The sequence below is a fragment of the Peromyscus maniculatus genome, chromosome 1 (assembly GCF_049852395.1).
Source record: "Peromyscus maniculatus bairdii isolate BWxNUB_F1_BW_parent chromosome 1, HU_Pman_BW_mat_3.1, whole genome shotgun sequence".
Taxonomy (NCBI): Eukaryota; Metazoa; Chordata; class Mammalia; order Rodentia; family Cricetidae; genus Peromyscus; species Peromyscus maniculatus.
In genome coordinates, this window is record NC_134852.1 from 149,509,597 (window position 1) to 149,522,030 (window position 12,434).

The following is a 12,434-nucleotide window of genomic DNA, read 5'->3' on the forward strand; positions in this document are numbered from 1 at the left end:
CTGGATCTGGCTCTGTAGACCAGGCTGGCCATGAACTAAGAGATCCACCCTGGCTCTGCCTCCTGAATGCTGGGATTAAAGGTGCGCCGCCGCCACCCCACCCGACTAAGAGGAAACTTTGTTTTGAAAGAGCGTACATGAAACCAAGACCCAGACCAGCAATCCCAGAGCGTGCTCTAGTAACATGAAAGAAAGTACAGGTGCCAGTGTACACTGTACACGAAGCAGAGGAGACTCCAGGGTGACTGGGGACAGCAGAGAGCAGCTACGGATGGAGAGAAGAGTGAGCAGCAAGCAGACGCTGAGGGGGTTGTGTCTGGTAAAGCCTGCATCCAGTCGCATTCACACAAGATCCAGGTGACATCGTTCCTATGGCTGCTCCTAAGGACTCTTCAGACACTGAAGTGGACAGGGACACCAACTGAGCTATGAACATGGAACCCAGAGCCCCTCTGTGAGTTGGACCCCAGTGAAGGCATAGACGCCACCTGTGACTTGTGCTTAGGGCAGCCTGCCAGGCTTGACATATCTAAATCCATTGGGAATTATGAAGTATTTTGAGATTTATAAAGTACTTTGAGATTCCTCAGGGAGAATGTAAGTATGAAGAGAGAGTGTAGAATGGCTGTGGAGCTGGCCATGCAGTGAGGTGTGTGTGGGGGGGCTTTAGAAAGGGCAAGAACACCAGCCATTCATGGTTATCACGCCCAGGGGTGTCAGTATCAAAACTACCGAGTCCTGAAACAATTGTCTGTATAACGTGGGTATGGGGAACGAATGATTGCATCCCCTCCTGATTCCTTGAGAACAAAAGTACTCAGTGTGAAAGAACAGAGATTTGGCTGTGGGCAGGGGCTAGGCAGAATCTCTGTGGTCCTGACTTTGAACTTAATGTTGATGTGAACTCGAAAGATGTATGTGCATGTGATATTAATACATACATACATACATACATACATACATACATACATACATACATACATCAGTAACCTATCCAGGAGGAATGAGCAGTCCTAGGGCCATGGCTGAGACCTTGAAATATCATTTTCTATGAAAATGAAAAGCAGTCAGAGCAATAGAGATAAGCAAAGCAAACCTGGACTGCGCCACATCCCACAGTTTGGGAAACGACTTGGGTCTCAACAAGAGGATTCAAGAGCCTCCTGAAGAGGCATTCACTGGCCCCAAATGGGACCAACACTCCAAGCCTCGCTGAAGATGAGATTTACAAAGAACTGAGGCCCATCAAGTATGCTTGAATCCATACGCTCCTCGGGCAACAGTTAGTTAGTACTCCGCGGTTGGCAGGGAGCCAGTTTATTATCTCACAACTGAGTAATTAGAGGGAAGAATCAATTATTTATCTTGCTTTCCCACCACAACCAAACAGCAGCTGAAGGAAGCCCCCCCTCCTCCAACCTTAAGTAAAGCAGCCTCCCTCTCTCCCATTGCATGGTTTGGAAATGCTCACAGGCCAGAAGCAGCAAGAGGAAATGAAAAGGCATGCATGAGAATCCAGGGCCAGGCCCTGCCCCTCTGGCCCTGACAGGCATCAGTGGCTGCCCTATGTCGGAGAAGGCTGCAGCATTTCTCACAGTGGCCAACACCCCAGTGCCAGTCTCTGCCAGCTGCAGGCTTTTGTGAGTGTCAAGTGGCTGTGATGATTAATCTTGATTATGGACCTGGCTAGATGGAGAGACACGCGCATCGGTAAAGCGCACCTCTGGGCATGTCTGTGAGGGTGTCCAGAGCCAGGTGGCATGAGGAACAGCAACTAAGAAGACAAGAGCCACTCTAAATGTGGATGGCATTTCCCAGTAGTCTTCGGGGCAGGGAGCGGAGAAACGAATGTGGAAGGCAGAAGTTGGCCAGCATCGGCTTCTGTCCACCATGAGGCCGTTGACTTCGCTTCCCCACCTGTCTCTTCCCAGCTATGATGCTCTTCCTTCACACACACAGGCCTAGAAGCAGAGGAGCCAAGTGACCATGGACTGAAACCCCTGACACTGTGAGCCGAGGTCATCTGTCCTCCCCCAGCATGTCTGTCTTTACCCAGCTTCCCAGAATTCCAGGAGAGCTAGTTACCATTTGTGTTGAGCCTTGAAGTTGACTAGTGGCTTTCTCTAGGTGACTCCCAAGATTCTCCAGGGCCTAACTTCTGCCCAGCTTTCATGGCTGTCCTGGGATGGGGATCTCACTCTGTCACTTGCTTTGTTGGAAGCTAGTGGCCCAGCCTGGGCACTGTGGGTGCTTTGGGAGGGGCAGGAGAGGAGAGGGCTTCTGGTGGGTGGCTGGATGTTAGCCAAGCCTTCCACACATGGGGCAAAGTCTCAGACCCTGGACAGAAGTAACCTCCTTATCTCCAACAGCTTCAAGGTGGGGTAGAGCTTCACCCCACCTTGGGCTGTTCGGCTCACACTATTCTCCACTCTCCGTCATCTACTCTGTGACACAGGATGCACTCACTCATCTTCTCTTTGCTCATTTCCACTGGGACGTTTTCACAAGGTCTGAATATGTATCTGCTGAGAGAACAGAGCCAGGCTCTGGGCCATGATACTGGTGTTGGTTCTGGCCTACCAAGTCCCACTCAGGACGCAGTGCACCCTCAGGACCTAGCCCTCAGGAGAAACTAGCTATCCCTGCCCCACTTGGCCATTGATTCTTCCTTCCTTTAAACACATAGAACATTATGGAACCATTCAAAGGATCCATGGAAGAAGAGAAGGACTTTCTTCAAATAATTCAGAAACACTATGTGGTAGCTCATGCCTGTAATCTATAGGCTGAAGCAGGAAGATTTCTGTGAGTTCAAGGCTAGCTTGGACTGCATAGTGTTAGCTCGGGGCCAACCTCAGCTACAATGTGAGACCCTGTCTCAAAAAACTGAAAGCAAACAAATCCTGGCTTTTTCTTTTCTCATCTCTGGGGTTCAGTTGAAACTGGAAAAGGAGGAGATGCACATTAAATGGGGGTACAGGTACCTGCTTGCTCTAGCTTCCATTAATGGTCTGTTAGGCAAAGCAGATGTCCACACTGCTGGATAGCTGCCTATGGTCCAGTGTGCAGGAGGGACAGGCAGGGGCATGCTGGGCCATAAGAGGACAATAGGGCCACCAGCCCTGGTGCCAGCTGTGTGAGTCAGTGTCACATGCCTGTCCTCCGGGGAAGCAGCAGCAAACAGCCCCTGAAAAGTTGCCTCTGGTGGGGGAGGGAGGAAGGCCAGCCTCAGAGGAAAATAAATCAAGAATAGTTTGGACCTTAACTGTCCCCAAAGACCCCTGTGTTAAAGGTTTTGTCCAGAGATCGTGGCACTGATGTAGGTTGGAGGAGCCTTTTAAGTAGGCTAGGGCTGGGGAGAGAGCTCAGTGGGGACATGTTTGCTGTGCAAGCATGGGGACCTAGGTGTGCTTGGAGTGGGAGTGGGCAGCTTGGCTGCTGTTCGGGGTGGTGGGTAAGGAAAGGGGGAGCCTAGAAGATGGATGGCTCCAACAAGATTCTCTCCAAAGAAGACAAGGAGAAGAGCTAGAAGACGGGGTGGCATGCAAGGATTAAATAGACAGGAATAGACAGCACAGGAAGGATTCACTCACTATGGACTCCCAGCTGGCTGCTGTGGAAAAGGGCTATGTGGGAAATATCAGTCATTTCAGAACTGATGGCACCCACTACAGGATGAGAGAGTTGAAGGCCATCAAGACCTGGGGAGGCCTGTTTGAACAAATTCAGCATAGAGTGACTGTTTTAGGGTCCCAGCAGGAAGCAGGTGACTCCCCAGATGTGTCTTTGAGATTCATAGAGGCACTGTTTTCCAGGAGCGGGTATGAGGACTACGCACACCTACTGTGAGCAGGAAATTAATCACAACAGTAGCAGCCTAAGAGAGGGATGTTTTTCCAACAGAAGCAGGCTGCTCCTTCCCCTGGCAGTGGGTTGCAAGGGGCTGTGACACCCGTAGCCTGCTGGGTCACTATTGGCTGATCCCCTAGATGGCCTTAGAAAGCCAGGATAGCCTTCGGGCACAAAGCAGCCTGCAGGTCCTTCTGGGAGCAGGTGATAGGGTGTGGCCCTCAGTGTCACCAAGTAAATTGGCCCTTGGAGACCTGAGAGTCAGGACCAGAGAGAAAAAGAGTGTTTGGGGACCTGAGTATGTGAGGGCATGGAGCCTTGGGAAGCAACAGGAAAGGAAAGGGGTTGGTTGGGCTGTGGGTCCCCTCCAAAGTGAGTGACCAGAGAGGCGTAGGCTGCAGAGCTAGGGCAGATCCTGATGTGGGAGCTGCCAAGAGGAGCCTGTAAGGGAAGCAAAGTCAAATGCTGCCAGGAGGACAGACCACTGTGGACTCCACACTGTGGAGCTTTGTGGTTTCATCTGCTTATCAGGGAGAACTGGAGCCCTGCATGGGTGAAGGCAGAAGGTGAGCTCCATGGATCACAGGGGAGCTCTTGGGTTCTCCAGCCACAGGACAGACAGGGCACATGGGAATTTTAGCCATTATTCATTTTATATCCATTATATAGTTACATGCTATAGTGGGGCGACCACCCAATCAGAGCCCCAAAACATCTGGATGAATAGGAAGCACATGGTCACATTGTTTCCAAAACCTAGACATGAGGTGTCACCTAGAAAGACAGCCTGGCTGCTAAGAGGCTTCCCCATTTGCTGTTGAAGGTAAGTACGGCAGGTTCATTGTGTGTCTGCAGAGTGTTAATAGAAACTGGCTTGGAGGCTCTGCACGGGCACAGACCTGCCAGTGCCCCTCCACTGCTCCTGTGGGGCAGTGTCTATTGAGAAGCTCTCCTTCTTCTCCTGCTCAGCTTCCTCCTAGAAGGACCCAGAGCAGATTTCCATGGACAGAGAGTGTCCATGACCACCTTTCCTGCGACGGTGCAGGGCCATATGGTGCCAACCACCCTGCACATCCATTCCCTCCACCGAGCAGGGTGACTCTTGTTTTAATTGCCAGCTAAAAGCACATTTGGAAGCCAGGTAACTCGGAAGTTTGCAGGAAAGCAACCTTTTAACTATGCAGGCCTGCCTCGGCCGTTGCAGGTGCTCAGGGCTCCAACAACCTCCGTCTCACTTATCTTCCAGGTCAGCAAAGTGGAGCGGGAGAAGAGCCAGGAGCTGAAGCAGGTGCGTGAACACGAGCAGCGCAAACACGCGGTCCTGGTCACCGAGCTCAAGACCAAGCTGCACGAGGAGAAGATGAAGGAGCTGCAGGCAGTGCGGGAGGCTCTGTTGCGGCAGCACGAAGCCGAGCTGCTGAGAGTCATCAAGATTAAGGACAATGAGAACCAGCGGCTGCAGGCGCTGCTCAACACCCTGCGGGATGGCGCGCCCGACAAGGTGAAGACCGTGCTCCTGTGCGAGGCTAAGGAGGAGGCCAAGAAGGGGTTCGAGGTGGAGAAGGTCAAGATGCAGCAAGAGATCTCAGAGCTCAAGGGAGCCAAAAAGCAGGTGGAGGAGGCCCTGACGATGGTCATCCAGGCCGACAAGATCAAGGCTGCTGAGATCAGAAGCGTCTACCATCTGCACCAAGAAGAAATCGTCCGCATCAAGAAGGAGTGTGAGCGTGAGATCCGCAGGCTGGTACGTGGCTGGTGGGCAGGTGGGCAGGTGGGCAGCAGGGCACAGCTCTGGTCCCTCACCAGCCCATTTTCTCCACTCACTTACCTCACACCCTCCCTATTAGTTCTGAGGACTTCGGAGGTGCAGGAGTGCAGAGCCAGGTACCTACAGGTAGGCAAGACCCCATCTGCCCCTCCATCGTGGACAGCAGTTCTCCCTGATCCCCACTCAGAACAGGGAAATTTCAAATCAGAATTCCTGTCATCCCCCGAGGGGCCATGGAGGAGCCCCAGGTTAAGCTAGAAGCCAGGTGAGGCTCACACACTGATCGCAGGAGGATTCTGAGTTGCTGAACAGATCAAGAGGGGAGAGACTAAGAGGTCTCTGTGCTGGTGAGGTGCCTGGAGCAGCTTTGAGATTCCTGTGCCATGTGTACCTCTAGGGAGACATTGTCCTAGGTCTGACCCTGTAGATGCTCAGGTATACTCAATGTCTGGAAGTGTCTGTGTATTCTAGGAAGCCCACAGACTAGTCAGCGTTCTCAGGCCCAGTACCAACAAGCAGAAGAGAACATCCAGGAGTTGTGGGGAATGGGTTAGGTGTGACTCCTCTCTTGGAAAGTGTACTTCTCAGGGATTTGGGGGAAATGTAGTTCTACCTTAGAGGCACATACACTTCATTAGGACAGTACTGGTTACTTTTCTATTGATGTGATAAGACACCATGACCAATGGAACTTATAAAAGAAAGGGTTTATTTGAGCTTACAGATGCAGGGGGATAATAGTCCATGGTGGCAGAGTGGAGGTAGCCGGTGATAGGCCTGGAGCAGCAGCTGGAAGCTTGCATTTCAAGCCACAAGCAGAAAACAGAAAGAATGTACTGGGGATGGTGGGAGGCTTTTGAAATTTCAAGCCTGCCTCCAGTGACACACCTCCTCCAACCAGGCCACCTCCTAATCCTTCCCAAACAACCACTAACTGGGGATCAACCATTCAAATGCCAGAGACTTATGCAGGGCATCTCATTCAAATCACCGTAAGTATTCAGGTATCCTAGGTATTGAGGCACTCTGTAGTAGGATGTAGCCATCTTTCTAGTTAGGATACCCAGGGAGTCATCCTTCCTCCACTTCTCTGGGTTTCTGGTGTTCAGAGACATGCTTTAGGCCACACCACTTCATGGAATTTCAGGAGATAGCAGCAATTTTCTGGACACCACCAGAAAGAATTTGGGCATTATGTAGGAGACATGACTTTACCATGGTGAACACAGGGTGTCTGCCCTATTCCTAACCTGGAAGCCCCGCCCCTTTCCTGCTCTGATACCCCCATCTCCTCTTTATCTGTCCAGAACCATATGCTGTCATTGCCTTTAGTAACCCCAAGATGTGGCCTGAGATCCCACATAATATGACGTCACGTAGTGGGACTCTGCCCTAGCCTGTCTATCTGGGGAAGTGAGGAAGCTGCCCTCAGGCCTCTGGGAAAGCTCACTCTGCCCGCTCCATTTGCCCTTTCCTTTGTCCTGCTTGGAGACCGTGTCCCAGTGTCCGTAGCAAAGGAAGGCAACCTTACTTCTCCACAAAGCTTGTAAGAAAATAACTGTGTTCCATAGTCCCCCTCCCACTCTGGTTTGGGTCCCTAGAGGCAAATTCCTGTGACTCCCCCAGCTGGTGGCCCTGGACCTTACGCCAGACCGTCACAGTATGTTTGAGCTGTTACCTCACTTTGATCTATGCTGCCTTCTCTCTCCTGCACGCCACGCCTCCCCCGCCCCGCAAAGTGCCTCCCCAGTGTTGCGTCTAGCCCTGCTTCACCATAGTGTCCTGGGTACATCTCAGCAGGAACCAGATGGTGCATCCTCTGAGAAGCCCCTGAGGAAAGTTGAAGGAGGGTGATGAGAAGAGTCCCGGGTAGGACGAGTCATCACTGGGTCTGGGCACCGGGGGCTCCGGATCCAGAGGGAAAGGCAGCACTCAGCACAAGAGAACATCGGGGGCAAGACTCAGCCAGCTACCGTCAACTCCCAACCCAACAGGGAGCAGGGAGCATGCGTCCAGACCACTCACCTCCCACTGACCCATAGACCAGACACGAGCATGGAGGGACAGGTGGGATCATTGCAGGGACCAGCTCCCCCGTCCAGGGTAGGGATTGAGTCAAAGGCCTCACACATGCTAGGCAAACACTTACTGAGCCACATCCCCAGCCCTCCACCTCTTGGGTTACAGAGCCTGACAGGAAGATCCAGGGGGCAGAGAGAGCATCCGGGGTGCAGCTCTATCTTGGGTGAGGGAAGGCTGTACAGTTCCGTTCTTGCCGTGAGGGTTACACACCTGTGGCTCACACAGTGACTCAGGGTCCGTCCCATTGTGTCATACAGCTCACACATCCGTACGCACTCCTTTGAGTTATTCCTTCGTTTGCTCAGTCTCCTGAGTGTCTGTCACTAACACACGCCACATTTCCAGTAGGACGGTGAACCTCTCAATGCTGTCAAAACAGAATTCCAACCATTTGCCTTTGAGGTAAAGGCGTTAAGCACTGCCCCTCCTCCTGTCTCTATACCCAGCTAAACAGCACAACCCAACAATTCTGGACCTTTCTTCATTGCTCGAATACCCCGTCCTTTCTTCTGCCCCGTTCCCCACCAGCCCTGCCTTCTCCTTGAGCTTAGGACATCTCTGAAATGGCACTGAGCTGTATGGATCACACCGGCACCTGCTCATCTACAGCAGGCAGGTGGATGCTCTCTCCAGCTGTCCTCCAGCTGGGGAAAAGACACTGTCAGGGTTCAAATCCCTTCTTGCCTCTCATCTTCCCTCTATATCTGCTCAGCAGAAGCTGGGCCTTTGAGTTCACACTGAATTTATTATTCTTCTCCCAGCCTTGGCTTTCTGTTCTATTTTCTAGGAAACATCCTCAACTTCCTTGTTTATTTCAATCATTCTAAGTGTCAGAGATGCTTGCTCTCTGAAGTAAATCCTTTGCCTCCCCCCCCTCCCCCCCCCCCCCCCCGCCGCCCCGTCACTGATGTACCAGAAGCTCTTACTTACTGAGAACGGTCTACTCTCGAAGGTTCAGCTCCTTCATTGTCTGTGCTGCCACAGAGCCCCTCTCCACCTGTCTTTCCCGTTGAACAATTCTCTTAGCCTCTCCTTCACACCCCAACTGGGGAAACACACGGTGTGCATGTGTGTGTGTGTGTGTGTGTGTGTAATATGCAAGGGATCTGATACCAAGGGCTCTAAAGTGACCTTTCAAAAATCACACAAGTGGGTGAGAGTGGTTTCTTCTTTTTTCTTTCCAAAGAATTCCTGCCACTTTAGTTGGGGAAAGAAAAACTAAAGACCTCAGGCAGGAAAGGAAAAATTAAACCTTTAATTGTAGGGGAAGTGACTTTGTATGTAAAATATCCTAATACATACACAAAAATAGGAAAGAAGATCTAGCTCAGTGGTGGAGTCCTTGTTTCACATCCTCCAGGTCCTGGGTTCGGTTTTATCCTCAGAACTGAATAGGAAACAAATTCCTATACAACCAAGAGACGGCTCTCAGATGTGCACCATGCACAGGAAATGCCAGCGGTGTTCGCCATGCTTATCACTCTCTCCACAGAGCCATGAAACATCCAAGTTGAAGACACACACATGGTGTGCCTCTCTACAATACTACACAGTCCCCAGGGGTCCTGGCATTCTAATGAAAGGACAGTCAGGAAATACTTTTGCCTGTTTCAAAGTCTCTCAGGGTTTTCCCCTATAGAATCCATATTTAGTCTAGAGAATATCCTTTACCTGTCATTTTAACGCTTGGAGATGTACACATCCTGTTGACAAGGTCAGTACTTCCCTCTTGAGACCATGCCCAGTAATCCAAGAGCTGTTGCTCTTCTAATCCAGTCCAACACTGAAGGGCCTTGGTTTCTTTCCATCTGCTGTATTACTCACCATCCCCACCAGGTGTCACTGTTGGAGACTCTTCATATTTTCATGCTGGGCTAGGAGTTTTCTTCTGACCCTTGACCTCAGGTGTCCACACTTAAGCCATTGGAGGTGTAGCTGGCCTCTTCCCTACTCCTGAATCCATCTTCAGCCACTGCTTCCAGGCACCAGCCATGGATAAACTGTACAATTTGATGACATAATGAGAAACCCAAAGAACAGGCTTGATCCTGTGCCCAGGAGGCAGGAGATGCTAGAACAAGCCAGTGTTGCCCTGGGTCAAGTCACTGTTCCCTATGGGTCCATAAACTAGGCCCAAGGCTCTGGGTGCAGGGCCACCTCTTCTTGTGACACTGGCCATTGGGGGCTCCTTATTGATGACCTCAGGACTGCCTATATCATCTCACTTGGCCCCTCATTTGTAAGAGGACACCCTGTTTTCTAAATCCTAATTGTGAATTTGGGCTGACTCTTTAGACTCCACAGTGCAGATGCACCTGAGGTGGGTGTCAGGCTTATAAACTAGATGCTGGGTACTTTGAATGTCTCCCTAGAACGCGGGGCCCAGGAGCTGTAGCTTGGGGAGAGAGGGCGAGAGCTCAGTATGGACAAAGAGCCTGAGGTATTTCTGAGGACACCAGAGACAGAAGCTGAAGCAGGGCAGAGCAAAAGAGGGTGGGGATGTCACCTGTAGGCGGGCTAATCCTGAAGGCAGGGTTGAGAATGTGGCTCTGGATCTGGAACTGTAAGAGCCCTTGAGTCCCAGTTCAGTGCCAGTCTGTCTGGGTATACAGATGTTGGCCGGGCCTTTGGCCTAGAGATGGAGCCATGGTCTCCCTTGGCCCAGCAGGCCAGAGAAATCTTGTTGCTAAGTCCCTAGGCAGCAGACCAGCTCAGCTCACTCACGTAGGGAGATACCATGAGCCCCACAAGGCAAGATAAGCTTGGGATTCTAGGGGCCTTCCCCATGGAGAAACCTTGGCTGCATTTGCAAACATTTAACTGTCTATGTTCTTGCACTGTCTGGCCGAGACGCTGCCATTTCTTCACGGGGCACACTGCTAGCATGGAGCCTTAGGCCAGTGTGGTGTGATAAAGGCCAAGAACTCCAGGTCAGGAGGGATGATGGGGCTGGAGGAAGAAGCAGTGGGCCTTGGGAGCTCTTCCCAGACTGATGTCATCCCTTCAGTGTCATCCAAGCTGGAGTATTTGAACAGGGGCCGTGGCCCCAAAGAGGGATGGCCCATTAGTCAGTGGACAGGGTTACAGCTGGGGCTGCTGTCAGGGGCACAAGTCTGGGAATCCTGCTGAAGTCTAGGCCCTGGGGACACATGCATGGGAGTTCAAGACAGACAGACCCTCTCTGGTAATAGGTGGGTCCCCTTGGTTTCACCCGTGCATGTCCTACTCCGTGCTCCTGGGTAAGCCAGGCCTGGGAGCTTTCTTGGCCAAACTTTCAGTAATGTCATAGTGAAGTGGAAGGGGTGGGGAATCTCATGCTTGAAGGTTCTGGGACATTCTGCACAGGCTCACTGTGGCCTCAGATGATCTCACTTCACAGTCCTACCTTCCTCAGAGTCTCCATCCTATGACACTCCAAGGGCAGGACTGTGCTGAACACTGGAGCATTCGTGCAGGGTTGCCATTGAGTCCGGGAGGGTTCTGCCGTGCAAGCACACAGAGTGTATTTTATAAAATACAACCTCGGACTGCTATTCACAACTCTATAAAATAGAGGAATTACAGGCAAAAAGCAATTTCCTCTCCCTCATAAAAGTCTGTGGCTTACAGTATTAGCCCCATTCTGCCCAGCCATTAGAGCAGTTAGCTAATGTGATGTGCTAATATACAGCACTAGTGAAAACCCTATAAAGAAAAGTATAAAAGTGAGGCCAATCCCCAAAGCGCCAAGTGCCTGGTGGAGGGCTGGGCCTGGCCTTGCGTTTGTTTCCACGATTTTGTTTCACTGAAAACATGTGTCTCGGGGAGGTGGTCAGAAAGGCATGGAGGCCCTCTTCTCAGATGGAGCAGACAGAGTCACAGTTCTTTTAAAGACAATGCCACCGGATGCGACAGCAGCTTTCCCAAGTCCCTGAGCACTCTCCAGCAATGCTTCAGGTTTTGCCAAAAGTCCACGAAATCAATTTAAGCCACCCCAGCCCATCTGCCAATCTCACAGCTGATTTGTCTAACTTCTGGGGAACATATCCCAGTGGCCACTGATGCACAAGATGAGGCAAGATCCCGGGGGCGAGGTCTTGGCCACAGATGTCCACCGAAGATGCTTATTTGGAATGTGCTTAGGCAAATCAAGAGCCTTTGAGAATGTCAGTGCACAGATAGACTGTACCCAGACATAACTGGAGTTGAACGCTGGGCACCCACACTTGCTTTTCCACCCATCTTGCTTAGACTGCAGGATAACTGCTGTGCAGGAAAGGCACAAATGCAGAGGACAGTGCAGTGGCTGCAGCTTGCAGCTGAATGTAGCCATCATTGAATTAAGAGACCTAGTACCTGCAAACGCTTCCCAGAGATGCCCTTCCCACATATTGCTCTTGCTTCTCCCAACTTCCTGGAAACCACACCAGCATGTTCCCTGGCCATCCGGCAGTGTGTTACCCATTCTTCTCTAAAGGAGTTTCAGGTTTGGGCTGTTGCAAATATCCCATTCATGTCCTTGGGTGGCCTCAGGTACTGGCTTCTCCTGCTATCTGTGTGGCCAAGGGGAGTGCTGGGCCATAGGAAGAGCCAGTGCCAACCTCAGAGCACTCAGTTGACCAGAGTGGGTGAACCCACTTCCTCCCTGCCCTCGGGGTGGGGGGGGGACAGGGCCCCCTTCATTCCGCATTGGGACCACATCCAGCACTGCAGCTCTGTCGCAGTAGAGAGAACAACGTCCATCCTTGTGCCATTG

At 51.5% G+C, this 12,434-nt stretch overlaps 1 protein-coding gene across 18 annotated transcripts in view; it reads left to right on the forward strand.

Moving 5' to 3' along the window:
- The window catches only part of Jakmip3 (Janus kinase and microtubule interacting protein 3), a 132,925-nt gene that overhangs the window by 67,107 nt on the left and 53,384 nt on the right, over positions 1-12,434 (forward strand). For all 18 annotated transcript variants that reach the window (XM_016006111.3, XM_016006101.3, XM_016006112.3 and 15 more), the window contains exon 3: positions 5,096-5,593. In XM_016006111.3, coding sequence (XP_015861597.2) covers positions 5,096-5,593 — 498 coding nt within the window. The remainder of the gene's footprint in view (positions 1-5,095; positions 5,594-12,434) is intronic.